Source organism: Rhinolophus ferrumequinum, chromosome 22 (assembly GCF_004115265.2).
Source record: "Rhinolophus ferrumequinum isolate MPI-CBG mRhiFer1 chromosome 22, mRhiFer1_v1.p, whole genome shotgun sequence".
NCBI classification, from domain to species: domain Eukaryota; kingdom Metazoa; phylum Chordata; class Mammalia; order Chiroptera; family Rhinolophidae; genus Rhinolophus; species Rhinolophus ferrumequinum.
In genome coordinates, this window is record NC_046305.1 from 29,259,051 (window position 1) to 29,275,952 (window position 16,902).

Sequence of the window (16,902 nt, forward strand, 5' to 3'; positions counted from 1 at the left end):
TTCTTTATTCTGCAGACAAGGAGTCGTTGAAGGGTTTTAAGCAGGGAATTGTCAGTGCCAGATTTTCTTTCCTTTTTTTTTAAAAAAAAGATTTTATTGGGGAAGGGGAACAGGATTTTATTGGGAACAATGTGTACTTCCGGAACTTTTCCAAGTCAAGTTGTTGTTCTTTCAATCTTAGTTGTGAAGGGTGCAGCTCAGCTCCAGGTCTAGTTGCTGTTGTTAGTTGCAGGGGGCGTTTTTTTGGCAACCTTGTGGTTGAGAGCCCGCACTCCAACCAACAGAGCCATCCAGGAGCTCAGCGGCAGCTCAGCTCAAAGTGTTGTGTTCAATCTTAGTTGCGGGGGGCAGAGCACACCATCCCTTGTGGGAGTTGAGGAACCTTGTGGTTGAGAGCCCGTGCTCCAACCAACTGAGCCATCTGGCCACCCAGGAGCTGAGCGACAGCTCATTGACTTTATTCTAGTTGAAGAGGACGCAGCTAGCTGGCCTATGTGGGAATCGAACCTGTTGCCTGTTGCTCAGAGCTCGCTCTCTAACAAACTGAGCCACCCGTCCGCTCCCAGATTTTCATTTTAGAGCAATAACTCTGGCAGTGGTGGATAGATGGGCTGGAGGATACATATCATTTGAGTCAGAAGGCTGATCTTTCTGGGAACCACAAATCTAGTAGCATGACATTGCATAGGACCCACTGAGTGTGGTCTTGTCTGATCCTATGGGTAAGGTGGAGATAAGACCTACAACACTGTTGTAGGATCCAGACAACAATACATACTGTGTTTCCCCGAAAATAAGACCGGGTCTTATATTAATTTTTGCTCCAAAAGATGCATTAGGGCTTATGTTCAGGGGATGTCATCCTGAAAAATCATGCTAGGGCTTATTTTCCAGTTAGGTCTTTCGGGGAAACACCGCAGTGTGGCCAGTGTCATGGAGCACACAGATACAGACAGTGGTGCACAGCAACATAAAGTTTGTATGGAGTAAGGGGTTAGTGTTGATGACCAGCTGTCCTGGCTTGCCAGAGACTGAGTGAGGCACTTTCCAGGACTTTCAGTGCTAGCATTGGGCAAGTCCCTTACAAACTGGGATGGATGGTCACCGTAGGCAGTGCCTGGCAGGAACAGCCTGCACTCAGTGGTACCTGTTACTCAGACCATCTTCCTGGCAACCAGCTGGGGGTCATCTCCAGGGCATATTAGAGTGGGAGCAAAGCTTTGTGAGTTATGTTATGTTTGGGGGGAGGGTAGAGGTGGAGAGGAGAAAAGCTAGGCCAGTTGAACAGGAGGAAAGAGAAGAAAGGCTAAAGAGGAGACAGAGGGTAGAGGTTGGTTTCTGGTCCAGGATCTTACCTCCACTCTTTGAGATCCTGGGCTCTCTGCTGGTGGTAAGAAACATTGCAGACTCAGTACAACAAGCATTGGAAAGGATCACTGTGTATATATAGCTTTTCATTCATGTGTAGGTTTATTATATTCATCATATAGTCATTCAACATTCATGGAGTGCCTACTGTCTATCTGGCACTTTACATATGTTCTATCATTTAGTCTTCAAGCACAGCCCTGTGATTTGTAGGTAGGATTATTCCCATTTTACAGATGACGAAAATGAAGCTCAGGAAGTGTGGTAACTTACTACAAGTCACACATTAACTGGTGGAACTGAGATCTTAATTCACGTGTGTCACCAAAGTCCCTGCTCATTCCCACAAACCAGTGTATCCATCTGTGCCTGATCATAAGAGTTACATGGGACACCAGTTAAAAATAATACAGGTACCCAGGAGATTCTGGTTCCGAATTTTAATGACAAAGATCCCAACCTTTCTGTTAACAAATGCTCCCAGCTGATCCCCAGGCCCTGACAATCTTGACAAGTAGTACACCTCATAAAGAGCTCACTGACTCCTGATAGAACCATATGTGTGAATAATTCATTAGAACACAGTTGTGTTAAGTTTTAAAACCAAAGTATTACTGAGTCTTTCAACAAATAATTTTCTTGACTGTTCTCTCCAGTCAAGATTGCTAATCTTGTTTATAAAATGCTATGCAATCTGACCTGTGCCTTTCTCTCTGACCTCATGTAACCTCTTGGCCACACTCTCCCTCCTTTTGTATTTCTCTACACCACGCTCATGCTCACACTAAACCTTTGCACTGGCTGGGCATTCTAAACTGGAACTTTCCCTCTCTGCTCTGTGCAAAGCTGCTCTTTCTTGCACATCTCAGTTTAAATGTAACCTCCTCAAAGAGCTTTCTCATTCCCTTTCAGTCACTTACCAATTTTCTGCTACTTTCTTTATAATTTATCTTTTGTTTGTTTATTTGTTGTCTGTACCCATTCTCACAGTAGACATAGCTCCATAAGAAAAGAAACCTCAATTTTGTTCAAAGCTATATTGCTGGAAATCAAAAGGATATTGCACATAACAACTCCTGGCACATAATAGGTACTTATTAAATGTTTGAATGAATGCATAAAAGAGAATACTATCACTCATCATATTTGGAGAAGAGTATCCACATTCTTTGATCTTACACTTTGATTTTACAATTGGGAACTTTTTTTTCTGGGGCGGGCCCAGTGGCTCAGGTGGTTGGAGCGTTATGCTTCTAATGCGGAGGTTGCCAGCGGAGGTTGCCGGTTTGATTCCCACATGGGCCAGTGAGCTGCGCCCTCTACAGCTAAGATTGTGAACAACGGCTCTCCCTGGAGCTGGGCTACCTGAGCTGCCTGAGCAGCCTGAGCAGCCTGAGGTCGGGGTGGGCTGCTGTGTGCTACCGTGTGCTGCTTTCCAGGAATGGCGGTAGCCAGCGTGAGTGGCCGTGTGCTGCCATGTCAGCATGAATGACCAGCAGCCATTGTGAGCGGCTGGTAGCCAGCAAGAGCTGCCGTGAGCAGCCAACCTATGACTGGTGACCGACTGCCTCAGTAGGTGGTGGTGGGGGAGCGCAAGGCTCATAATACCAGCATAGGCCAGGGAGCTGTGGCCTACACAACTCAACTAAGAAAGGGAGTGCAGGGGCGGGGGGGAAGCAGAAGACTGGGGTGGGGTGGGGTGGAGTGGGGGTGAAGGAATAAAAAAGAAAAGAACTTTTTTCTTAGGCCCAAAGTAAACCTTCCACTGCCATTTAAGGCTTTTTCCTCTGGTTGGTGAAAGAAGACATTTCTTTCTCTTTACAGTGAATGTTTAAATTTAAAAAATTATTATAGTAAAAGACACATTGCCATTAATCCCCCTCAAAATACTCCCCCTCACTTCAAACACATTTATCCCATCATTCTTGCCACTTTATGAAGCAGTTCTGGAAGTCCTCTTTCATGAGTGTCTTTAGTTGCTCTGTCGTGGCTGCCTTGATGTCTTGAATCTATTCAAAATGTTTACCTTTCATGATCATTTTGACTTTGGGGAAGAGCCAGAATTTGCATGGTGTCAGATCCAGTGAATAAGGTGGATAAGGACACACAATAATGTTTCTATTTGACAGAAATTTCTGTATACCAGAAACGATGTGTGACAATGGAGCCATTGTGATCAACAAATATGGTGAATGCAGCTGCCAAATGCCATCCAACGGAAAGACGGATCTTCAATGCGAGAAGCAGCGTATTGAACCTTAGTAACAGTGTGTGACAAGTTTCAATTTGTTCGATGCAGTCTGTCGGGTGTGAGCTACAGTTGAGAGAAGGTGAGTTTTAAAGTGTACCATAAATCATCCTCCATCATGACAATGCTCTGTGTCACACATCGCTTCTGGTATACGGCAATTTCTGTCAAATAAAAACATTACGGTGTGTCCTCATCCACCTTATTCACCAGATCTGGCACTATGTGACTTCTGGCTCTTTCCCAAAGTCAAAATTATTCAGGACATTGAGGCAGCCACTACAGTGCAACTAAAGACTCTTACGAAAGAAGACTTCCAGAACTGCTTCAGAAAGTGGCAAGAAAAATGGGATAAATGTATTTGAAGTGAGGGGGAGTATTTTATGGGGAATTAATGGCAATGTGTTTTTTACTGTAATAATTTTTTAAATTTAAACATTCACCATATTGTTTGATCACTCCTCATACATATGTCCCTCTAGCGGCTTTAAGACTTATTAAATTGCCCTTCAACCTCCCATATAACAGGTGAAGTGTCCTAATTCTTAACCTTCTGCCAGTTCTTTTATCATTTCAGAACCTCTTCTTTGATACTTTTCTCTTAGATAGCTGGGTTCAGAATAGGTTCTGGTAGGTGAATAGGCCACGGCTGATGGTTATGAGTTGAACACGAGATGCTATTTATTCAAGGCCCTCTTGTACGTTTTTCTCTTTTCTTGATTTTTAAACTGTCTTCTTTGGTTAATTCATGGTCATTGTCGTTCATTTTGGTCCTAAGATCTTTTTAAGCCCTAAAATTCCAGAACTTGCTACCACTAGAGTAATATTCCCTAGCCAGGTGACACCTAATGAGATTTGCCACCTGTGCTTCCAATCCCAGGGCTTCCTTGTGGACTAGTGTCCCCACATGCACATGCCTGTCAGGCTGACCATTGCAGCTGCTATTCTTGTGCTTAAACCAGAAATACTTTGGGGGTATTCTCACTATATTCATATGAAGGTAGTGAATGGTGTGGACTGTGAAGGTCCAGGAATGACTGTGTGTCCTGCTTTAAGAAAGAAAGATAAACTGGTTCTGGGTCCACCTGCAAGAAGCCATTCCTGACTCATTAAGGAGACAGTGCAGGGCAGTGAGAAAGCATGGATTTTGAAATTTTACTCACCTGGGTTTGAATGCCAACTATTCCACTTTATTTGAGGTCAGTTTCTTCGTTAAACATTAGACATTCTTACTATCTTGTAGGCTTGTTGTGAAGATTAAGTGAGGACATTTATGCAAAACTCCTAGTTGAGAATTCAATGTACGTTAGTACCCCCTTCATTGGAGCAGTAGTATGAGAGATGTTTCTCTGATCTACCTGCTTGTACCATAGAATCTTGCTCTGCCCGTTGTCTAATGTAAAGTACTGCTTGAATCTAGATTTTTAGTTCCAATAACTTGTTCACGCTTAACCCAGAGCTCCACTGTTTAGCCTGCTCTCTGCTACCCTCATGTGGTCATCCTGACCCCTTGCCATTCCTGATCCTCTGCTACCTCTGTGTGGTCGCTTTGCTGTAATGCAGCCTCTTCCCAGCTTCTTGGAGCTCATCTGAGTTATGAACATGTACATAAAACATTTTTTAGATTAATTAATTAATCAATTTTTTTACTGTATGGTTGTTTTTCATTTTAAATTAAATTTACAATTTATTGGGGGTACCATTGTTTAATAACATTATAGAAATTTCAGGTGTATAACTTCGTAATATGATATCTGTATACTTTATTGTATACTCACCACCCAAAATCTTAATTTCCTTTCATCACTGTAATTTGGCCTCCTTCATTGTCTCCCAAACCCTGTCCCCTCTGATAACCACCCTTCTGTCTGATAACCACCCTTCTGTTGTCTGTAGCTATGCGTTTGTTTATTGATTTGTTACATTTTGTTCTATATCTCCCATATAAGTGAAATCATTGTTTTTTTAATGTCATTTTATTTTATTTATTTTTATTTTATTGGGAAATGTTGGGGAACAGTGTATTTTTCCAGGGCCAATCAGCTCCAAGTCAAGTCGTTGTCCTTCAGTCTAGTTGTGGAGGGCACAGCTCAGCTCCAGGTCCAGTCGCCGGTTTCAATCTTTAGTTGCAGGGCGCAGCCCACCATCCCATGCAGGAATTGAACCTGCAACCTTGTTGTTGAGGGCTCACGCTCTAACCAACTGAGCCATCCGGCCACCCCTCCTGCTGTTGTCTTCAATCTAGTTGTGGAAGACGTAGCTTACTGGCCCATGTGGGAATCGAACTGGCAACCCTGTTGTGAAGCGCTTGCTCTCTAACCAGCCAGCCATCCAGCCACCCCTGAAATCATATGGTATTTGTCCTTTTCCATCTGACTTATTTCAGTTAACATAATACTCTCAAGATGCATCCATATTGTCACAAATAGTAGTATTTCATACTTTCTTATGGCTGAGTAGTATTCTATTGTATACATGTATCACATCTTCTTTATCCAATTGTCCATCAAAAGACACTTAGGTTGTTTCCATGTGTTGGCCACTGTGAATAATGCTGTATTGAACATAGGAGTACACTTATCTTTACAAATAAATATTTTCAACTTTTTTGGGTAAGCCAAAAGTGGAATTGCTGGATTATATGGTAGCTCTATTCTTAATTTTTTTGAGGAATCTACATACTGTTTTCCAATTTATATCCCCATCAACAGTGTGCAAGAGTTCCCTTTTCTTCACATCCTCACCAATACTTGTTATTTCTTGTCTTATGGATAATAGCCGTTCTAACAGGTGTGACGTGGTATCTCTTTGTAATTTCAGCCTTCTATTCTCAGGTAGTATTATCTCAGTTCTTCTAACCTTTCCCTATTCCTTTCTAATACATAGCTTATCTGTCAGAGATTCTATAGGAGACATATTCTTCATGTTGAGAGTTTGGATACCAGTAAGGTCTCCAAATTTCAAATCTCTTGTCCTGTGCAACACCAAGTTCTCTGTCCTATGAATGCTGAAAGAGCAGTATGTTGCCATAGACTATTAAACTATAAAAATCCCCTCTTTTTGTCTTCAAAATTAGATCTCTTTAAGTTAGTAAGAAAAAATATACCTGTTTTGGTCTTGCTGAAGGGTAATGGTGGACCTTCGATAGACCCAGAATGCTAGTGCTTCAGAGTGAAGATGTGTGGACAAAGGATATATCTGCTTTGTCCTTCTCCTAATTGCATAACATGTCTATCAAGGAGAATGAAGGATTATTTAGGATACAGTAAGTAAACTAGTTTGTTTGAAAAATATTGTGGATGAGAATAAAGGGAAATAAAGTTGGTGTGATGGCTTTAAACTAAATTTGAGAGGGCAGAACTTGAAAACCAGGGCAGACATTGAAGAATTTTATCTTTATCTTTTTAGTGGGAAAAATTTCAAAGCAGGACGTTATATGATTGAACTGGTATTTAAAGAGTAATCATCAGATTCAATATGGTAAAGGTGTTAATTCTCTCTCCCTCTTCATCTATAAATTCAGTGCAATTCTATGCTAAATTCTTATATATATTTTTTTATGGAACTTGACCAGTCAGTTCTAACATTCCCTTGGAAAATAAAGTCAAGAATATCCATAATTTTTTAAACATATATGATTTACAGTGGAGGAGGGTTTTCCAGTTATCCTAAGTTACCTTAAAATTATACTTCAGTGTTTTCATTGCTATAATTTTTATAGCACAGGAATATACAAATGGTTCCATGGAACAGGAGAGAAAACATAGTCACAAATTAATGTGAGAACTTAGTGTAAGAAGAATGCTACCTTTATCATATACTACACTACTAATCAAGACTAGGAGGTGGACTGTTTAATAATTGATTATTTGTTTGCCAGTTGGAGTGGGATAGGTTTAGCCCTCCCTCCAACCATATACAAAAGTAAATTTCAGATGGACCGAAGTGCTAAATTTATAAAGAAAACACAACTAAGCGAAATTTTTAAGAACTATAGAAAATTATGTTTAATCTTGAAGTGGGAAAGAACTACCTAAGCAAGACACAAAACCCGGAATCCATAAAGGAAACGACTGACAAGTTTTACTGCATGACATTTTAAAATTGATATAATTGTAGACAACATAAATAAATAAAAATGTCCCAGTCGTTAACTTACTTTTACACTTTAAGTTAAAGACTAGGAATTTTTTATTTATAGCATATATAGCAAGGTACTAAATTCATAAAATGCAAAATATTCAATAAATACACATCAAAAGACAAACAATTAAAGAGAAAATTACACAAAGGATATGAGTAGGAATTCTCAGAAAAATACAGTTGTCCAGTAAATATCTGAAAAAATGATCAACTGAATTTGAATTTTGAGAAATACAAGTTAAAGCAGCTAAGAGACCCTAGATTGTTGAAAATTAAAATAATGGGTAATATCCAGTGTTGGCAAGTGTTTGGGGGAAAAAGCACCTTCATTTATTGTTAATGAGAATGTAAATTGGTGAAGACTTTTTGGAGATATTTTGGCAGAATGTATCAAAATTAAAAATGGAAATACCAGCAGTGCTAGTTCCACAAATCTGTGCTATGGATCTATTTAAACAAGTGCCGTGATTTATAGAGGTGAATCATGTCCTTGTTTCCAGTAGTGAGAAATGGAAAACAACCTAAATATTCATCAGTAATGAATTAGTTAAATAAATTATGGTATATTCATACTTTGTAATAACACATAACAGTTTAAAAGAATGAGGTAAATTTATATGTACCAAGATGTATTGTTAAGTAAAAACACAAAGAAAATACACATACTATTATTATTCCTTTTGTGTAAAATAGGAAAAAAAGCCTAAAACAATATATTTGCATGTTGCATTCATATATAGGTGAGTGCGTGTTTAAGTAAATGAATAGCTACTTACTGGCTGTATGACCTTGGGCAAGATACTTAACCTGTCAGTATTTTATTCTCTTTGTATGGAAAATGAAGATAATAATAGTACATACCCCCCAGGGTTGTATGATAAGGCTTAAGTAAATTAATCTATTTAAAGTGCTTTGAATAATGCCTGGCACACAGTAGGCACTTGATAATATCCTGTTATTCAGATACATATTAAACTTGGGAAATTATTATTCTTGGGGTGGGAGTGAGATTTAAGGCATAAGGGGAGGGCTATAATTGATTATATTACATGTTTAATATTTTTACAGTGATCATGTGCTTATGTGTTGAGTGACTGAAGCATTTTTTTAAAAGCTTATCTAAGGAGATCTGTTAAAAGATGATTATAGAAATTTGGTGTTGGTTATGGGAAACAGAGAGAGGGAGAAGAAAGAGGCTCGAAGTTTGGGAGTTCAAGTGATTGACTTGGAAAATGCTGAGCCATGGAAAGAAATAGTGGGGTCAGGAGAACTTTTTTGTGGGGTGTAGTATTTTGGTATGGAAGAAGATTAGTTTTATATAAACTATGTTGAGTTTAACCTTATGGGAGCCCATCTTATAGGAAATATTCAGTAGACTGGAGCTCTGGAGAAAGTTGAAAGCTTCAACTACCATTTAGAGGTACAGTTGCAGAAAAAGTCTCAAGGTCTCAGGTCTCATTTTAATATTTTCCATTATAAAAATAAATAATTGTGGCATTATGGAACAATCTCTGGGCTTGGGGGAGGAAGACCTGTTCTAATCACTCAGGCTGACAAGAGTAGGAGGAACTCAAGTTACTCATCATCTGGTAGGAGATAGGACAACAGCATTCCAGAAAGAGGAAATAATCTCATACCAATGCATGTTAGTATGGAACTGGAACAGTTGTTTTTTGTTTTAGATTTTTCTATTTTAGGGAACTGTAAGTACTTTGGCATTGCACAACATAAAGCCAAGGGTGAGGGTGGGAGATGATAGTAAATAAGTTGAAAAGAGGGACAGGAATCAGATCATACATGGCCTTTAGGCTCTTCTTTGGGCCATGGAGAAACATTGAGGGATTTTTGTCTCTGGTCAATGGAAAAACACTGTGAAAAATCACAATTGTTCTGCTGGTGGTGTGGAAGATGAGTAGGAGTAGAGCAGAGGTGGTTGCAGGTAGACAAGTGAGGAGTTATTATAATGTTCAAATAGCTCTGGTTACAAAGGGTAAACTTTCTGAACTACACCCAAAGCAATGGGGATAGAAAGTGAGGGATAGATTTGAGAGCTAGTAAAGAGGTAGAATTGATAGAACTCCGTAGTTAATTAAATGTGGAGGATAAAAGTTGATGGGGGAACTGACCTAAAATGGTGGCCCAAGCAAAGAGAGAAGTCCCCAGCCTAAGCCCCAGCCCACTTTTGCAAAACCCCTTCCAAGCCACACCCCAAGCCAATCACCAGATGACACGTACCCCTTCCCCAACTCAAGGAAATCCTCAACCCATAAAAACCTGCTCAAAACCTTGCTAGGGGCTCAGTATTTTGGGAAAGATCCCTCTGAGCCCACCGGCATAATAAAGCTGACCTTCCTAACTCTGAGTGTCGCTTGGGTTCTTTCTGGTCCTGGTATCCATAACATTCTTGGTTCCCTGACCAGGAAACCCAACCGTGCTGGTCCCTTGAACCACCGGTTTGGGTGAGAGCAGGCCGTAGGGTGGCGGGAGAGCTGAGTTGGGGCTAGGCAGGCCCAGGACCGGCGACCTCCCGCCGGCTCTGGCCCGTGACTCCCTGCTGGACACCCAGTAAAGAGAAAGGACAGTCAACTAGGACATCGGACACGGTAAGACCCCGGGGCCCGGACCCAGTTAGACCTGCCTAAGGGCAGAAGGGGAGCTGATCACCTCCCGCTGAGTCCCACTCGGACTCTAGTTAGGGCCATTCCGGGGGACGCCATTCCAGGGGACGCCCAGGGGAGGGCGCCTTTCCTCCCTGAATGAATGTGTGTGTGCTTGGTCCTGAACAGGATTCGGTGTGGATCCATGGCCTGTTGGCTACGGAGCCCAAGTGAGCCCTAACCTGCATTCCATGGTAGCGTTGTACGACATAAGGATGATTCACACTCTCGGAGTGCGACTGGGCCCGGGTCTTATATGGGCACACCTTAGCCAAGACTTACCCAAAGTTCCCACGAGGGACACGGCCAGGCGGGCGCCTGATTGAAACCCTTCTCTTGTCTACACAACACCGAACATCATGGGAGGGAGTCACGGGAAGCCCACAGTTCAAGACTGCATGTTAAAGAATTTCAGGAAGGGTTTCGGAGGTGACTAGAGGGTCAAAATGACCCCCAGATGTCTCCGCACTTTATGTGAACTGGAGTGGCCAAGTTTTGACGTGGGATGGCCCCCAGAAGGCACTCTTGACCTCCCCACAATTTGCTGAGTCTACATAGTTGTCACCGGAACCCCAGGACATCCAGACCAGTTCCCTTACATTGACTCATGGTTGGAAATAGCCCAAACCCTTCCTCCTTGGGTACGGTTCTGCTCCAATAGTAAGGGACAGTCCAGGATTCTTGTTGCACAGAACCTATGAGGCCGTGCCCAGAAAGACAAGACTAAGACCATTTACCAGGGAGACCCCGACGAAGAGCCGCCAGCACCTCCCTACGCACCACGACCAATGGCTGGCACAGCCCCGCCGCTTCCAGACACTCCGCTTCCAGCCTCCCCGTGGTCTCCACCCAACCAGCCTGGAGCCCTACTAAATAGGATTAGCAGGAATCGAGTGGGACTGACGAGGACCGGGCTCGTTTGAACTAGGCCCCCACGAGCCCACGGTTGACTTAGATGTAGGGGGCCAAACAGTGACTTTTATGGTAGATACCAGAGCAGAACATTCAGTAGTCACCACGCCGGTGGCACTGCTCGGGGACCACAGAGTCACCATAATGGGAGCCACCGGGGATCAAGCTAAGAGCTGACTGTTCTGCCAGGCTTGGACTTGTAAATTAGGAGGACACACTGTGTCACACGAGTTCCTCGACTTACCAGACTGCCCAATCCCTCTCCTGGGACGCGACCTCCTTACCAAGTTAGGGGCACAAATCTCCTTCAAACCATCAGGCCAAGCCACTATGTCACTGCAGCCCCTGTCAGAGGGACTTCTTCTGTCTATCACCACTCTGAGGGAAGAAGAATGGAGGCTCTACGGGACCGGCAGTGTAGAACAGAACCCAGATGCCTACAAGGCATATTTCCCGGAGGTTTGGGCTGAAGATAATTCGCCTGGGCTAGCAAAACATAAGGCCCCAGTTTTGGTGGAACTGAGACCCAGAGCTCAACGCGAATGGCTACGTCAATACCCCATCCCCAGGGAAGCTCAGGCAGGGATTCAAAAACACCTCCCCCATCTCAGAGCAGCAGGGATACTCATAGAATGTCAGTCACCATAGAATACACCCCTCCTGCCAGTAAGGAAGCCTAATGGAGAATACCGGCCAATACAAGGTTTAAGAGCGGTAAACCAAGCCACAGTCTCCCTACACCCCATAGTCCCAAATCCATGTACTCTCCTCAGTCAGCTGCCCCTGGAGTCCGGATGGTTCACCTGCCTGGACCTGAAAGATGCATTCTTCTGCATTCAGTTGGCGCCCCAGAGCCAATCACTGTTCACCTTTGAATGGACTGAACCTGATACCGGCCGGCAGCTCCAGCTGACATGGACTTGGCTCCCACAGGGCTTCAAAAACTCCCCAACTCTCTTTGGGGAAGTGCTAGCCTCAGATTTAGCCACCTTCCCTTGAGAAGAATACTGCTGCACCCTATTGCAATATGTGGATGATCTGCTCCTAGCCTGTGCCACCGAAACTGAGTACCAAACCGCGACGCGGGCACTCCTGTCCCACTTAGCCAAGACAGGGTAGAGAGTCTCCTGGAAGAAAGCCCAGCTCTGCAGAAAACAAGTACAATACTTGGGCTTTGTCAACTCCAAAGGACAGCAGGCCCTCAGCACTGAGCGGAAGAACGTCATCACTTCCCTCCTTCGGGCCACCAACTGGAGAGCGCTCCGTGAGTTCCTCGGGGCCGCCGGCTTCTGCCGGCTCTGGATTCCTGGCTTTTCAGCAATAGCCCGGCCCTTATATGAGGCTCTAACTGGTCAAGAAAAGGCCCCCATGCTATGGACAGAAGATCAAGAACACGCCTTCCAGTAGCTCAAGAGCTCACTTGGACAGGCCCCAGCCCTTGGGTTACCTGATGCTGAGAGGCCATTCCACTTATTCGTCCATGAAAGAGACAAAATAGCCTTAGGACTGCTGGCCCAAACAATTGGACCATGGCTCCGTCCCATTGCCTACCTCTCAAAGAAATTAGACCCAGTAGCAACGGGTTGGCCACCATGCCTGTGGGTCCTAGCAGCCACTGTGGTTCTCATTAAAGAGGCAGAGAAGCTCACCTTAGGTCAGAGACTTATAGTTAAAGTACCCTACTCAGTCACCACCTTAATGAACAGTCAAGAACCCCGATGGCTGTCGAATGCATGGCTGACTCAGTATCAAGGGCTACTCCTGGAAAACCCTTGGATCTCATTAGAAACTGTGTGCACCCTGAACTCAGCCACTTTCCTGCCAACCGAGGAAAGGGATCCAGAACATGACTGTATAGAGGTTATCAACGAGGTCTACGCCACCAAACCCGACCTCCGGGACAGCCCACACCCTATAACCCAGACCAGTATATTCTGTATACTGACGGCAGCAGCTTCCTGAGGGATGGAAAACATCACGCGGGGTATGCAGTAACTACCACAGATGAGGTACTTGAGGCAGGGGTACTTCCATTGGGATGGTCGGCCCAACAGGCAGAACTATGGGCACTAATAAGAGCCCTTACTCTATCTGAGGGCCGAAAAGTCAACATCTACACCAACTCTCGGTATGCCTTTGCAACCGTCCATATCCATGGGGCTATGTACAAAGAAAGAGGCCTTCTGACTGCAGACGGAAAAACTATTAAAAATACACAAGAAATTGTTAAGCTCCTACAAGCCATTTGGCTTCCCCAGCAGGTAGCATTTATCCATTGTCGGGGCCACCAGAGAGGCAACGAGCCCTCAGCAATCAGGAACTGGCTCACTGACACCACGGCTAAATCAGCGGCAATGGGAAGCCATAGTGAACTACTCTTAGTCACTATCACTACCACCATGTCCCTCCCACAGTACACAAAAGAAGAACTCAGATGGGCAAAGTCAGAAGGGGCCACCAGATTGCCACAAGTGTGGTGGCAGCTGCCCGATGGAAGACTCTTCATCCCAGCCCTTCTAGATCCTCAAGTAACCGCTGAATATCACAAGTTAACCTACTTAGGAAAAACTGCTCTCGAAGGCCTCCTAGCCAAAAACTTCTACATCAGCCAGCTGTCAGCTCTTTGCAAGTCAATCGGAGAACGCTGCCTCACTTGTGCAAAGAACAATCCAAAGTCCGGCGCTAACCCCATCCCTGGGATTCAGAGAAGCAGTACCACACCTTTTGAGGACCTCGAAGTTGACTTCACTGACGTGACAAACTGCCGGGGTACTAAGTATTTGCTGGTCCTGGTCTGTACCTACTCTGGGTGGGTCAAAGCCTTCCCCACTCTGACTGAGAAGAACCGCGAAGTAGCCAAGGTCCTCCTCAGGGAGATTATCCCCTGCTATACGGGATTCCACTTTCTATCCACAGTGACAACGGCCAGCTTTCATAGCAGAACTCCTCCAGATGGTAACCAGAGCCATGGGCATCAACTGGAGACTCCATACAGCATACCGACCACAAAGCTCAGGGAAAGTTGAATGCATGAACTGTACCCTCAAGGAGACATTAGCTAAACTCCACCAGGAGACCTCCCTAGGGTGGGTGAACCTCCTACCGCTAGCTGTCCTTCGGGCATGCTGTACCCCTGGCAAATCTGGATTCTCTCCCTTCGAAATATGTTCCAGATGTCCCCTCCCCTGCTAACCAACCTCCCTGGCGACATTTGCCAGCTGGGGTTCTCCAGCCTCCAAAACCAGATGGCCGCGCTAGGCAAGGTCCTCACAGATGTACGTGCTTACGTTATGGAAAGGGCCCCCTTACCCTTGGGGCCCCGGTACACCCCTTTATCCCGGGAGATTAAGTCTGGGTCAAAGATTGGAAGCACGAACCCCTCCGACCCCGGTGGACAGGCCCTCACACTGTCATACTTGTTACTCCCACCGCTCTTAAAGTTTCAGGCATCGTTCCGTGGATCCTTCACACTCGGGTTAAAAGAGTCCAGCTGGAGGACGACACCTGGATTGCCCAGCCTGACCCGGCCCGTCCACTCCGTCTGACCCTCAGGAACAGCCCGGATGAGCCTCGCCGTCGTCTGCCCGGCCTCCATCTTCGCCATCATTGAACTCCTCCTATTTCTAGCCTTTGCTGGTCCTCTTGGCTCCTACCCCTAGCCGGCCCACTCCTCACGATCCTCCTCCTTGCTACCATCAGGCCATGCATAGTTAACACTGTCATGCGTTTCATAGAGACCTCCGTCACCCGTCGGGCTACAGCCTGAATCCTTGCCCCACAGGGTTATCGTCCTTTTAGCCAATATGATGATCTCTAAGTTGTTACCACTTACGATCATCAACAGGGGGGACATGATGGGGGAACTGACCTAAAATGGTGACCCAAGCAAAGAGAGAAGTCCCCAGCCTAAGCCCCAGCCCACTTCCGCATAACCCCCTGCAAGCCACACCCCCAAGCCAATCACCAGACGACACCTACCCCTTCCCCAACTCAAGGAAGTCCCCAACCCATAAAAACCTGCTCAAAACCTTCCTAGGGTCTCAGTATTTTGGGAAAGATCCCACTGAGCCCACAGGCGTAATAAAGCTGACCTTCCTAACATTCTGAGTGCCGCTTGGGTTCTTTCCGGTCCTGGTATCCGTAACAAAGTGAGGGAAGGAGGTTTGACATGCTCCACGTTTCCAGCTTAAGTGATTGGATGACTAATTATTTCTCCCTAAACTGTTTTTATCAAATCAATCTTCTTTCAATTTATTATTGTGTAGTAAATTATAATTCTATTAGTGAGGTCCAGATCTCCATTATAACTTACCTTGACCTTTACCAAAAGTCCTCACTGAGCCATCTTGAAATTATTCACCACACAGCAATCAGAGTGAACTGTCTAAAATGCAAATCAAATCATAGTTCTTCCTTACTTGAAACCCTTTGCTGCCTCTTCACCTCCTGCAGGATTAAAATTGAAGGCCTTTAACATGACGTATGAAGGTCTCTATGGTCTGGTCTTTTCCGCCACATTCTTTGTCACTTCTTGCCTGGGACTTTGGACTTCAGCAACTCCTTATTTCTTGCAGTTTCTTATGCAAATGTTACTGTGCAAAAGGTCCGGCTGCTCACCATACAAAAGCCAAAATTCAACAGATGAGGTTGGTGGAAAGAAAAGTAGGTTCTATTCCAGAAGGCCAGCGTTAAGGGAAGACAGTGGACTCCCTGTCACAAAGACTGCCTTCCTTTCTCAATATCATCAAAAGGTTTTATAGACATGCAAAGAGGGGCAGAACAAAGGAAGGAGAAGTTAACCAGGCAACTTCAGGAAAAAGCGGTTCCTAGAGGCTATTCTGCCCCAGGGTCAGGAGTGAACCCCATAGAGATGCAAAAAACCCCTCCCAAATGACCAATGCCAGGTAGACACACTGGTCTGAAGTAAACAGAACCATTGAAACTGGTATGCATAGTAAATGCACAGTAAACAGAGTTATCAAGGTTTGGGGGGAGGAGAAGGACGCAAAGAAAGGGAAAAAAAAAGAAAAACTTTCAAAAAGTCCTAAGCCAAACCACTGTTGAATCGAATTACATCGGAGGTTTAAATTTCAGAAATAGAAGATAGCGGGTCACCGTTGAGTAATTACAGATGGAGAGGGTTGACAAAAAATATAGACTAGAGAACTATAGAAAATAGAGTGCAAACATTCACCCACTTAGCATTATCAATTTAATCTTCAAACTTGCTTTTTTTAACTTATACAAGTAATTAGAGTATGTCGTAAAACTTCAGCTGATGCATAAGATTAAAAATGAGACTGAATTATTTTATAATTTTTTTCCATTTTGAATATTCAGTTATTCCAGGAAGAGTTTGTTCTATCTTTTTTATTTTCTTATCAGCTAAGACTGAATACTAAGCATTTTGCTCTTCTCACTTCCCTTCTCCACATTGTACATAATGACTATTGGGGATTCACTAGCAATTCAGTGAGTGACCTTATGGTGGAATAAAGAGAGCCCTGAAGTAGGAGTCAGAAAACCTCCAGTTGAGTACCAGCTTTGTGAATGATGAGCTGACTGATCTTGAAC

The 16,902-nt window shown here is 44.1% G+C and overlaps 1 protein-coding gene across 1 annotated transcript; it reads left to right on the forward strand.

Moving 5' to 3' along the window:
• Positions 1–11,489: 11,489 nt before the first annotated feature.
• LOC117015168 (uncharacterized) lies at positions 11,490–15,283 on the forward strand. Its single transcript, XM_033093619.1, has 2 exons — positions 11,490–14,414; positions 14,769–15,283. The coding sequence occupies exon 1, from the start codon at positions 13,491–13,493 to the stop codon at positions 14,352–14,354; it is 864 nt and encodes a 287-aa protein (XP_032949510.1). The 5' UTR covers positions 11,490–13,490; the 3' UTR covers positions 14,355–14,414; positions 14,769–15,283.
• The last annotated feature ends 1,619 nt before the right edge of the window (positions 15,284–16,902 follow it).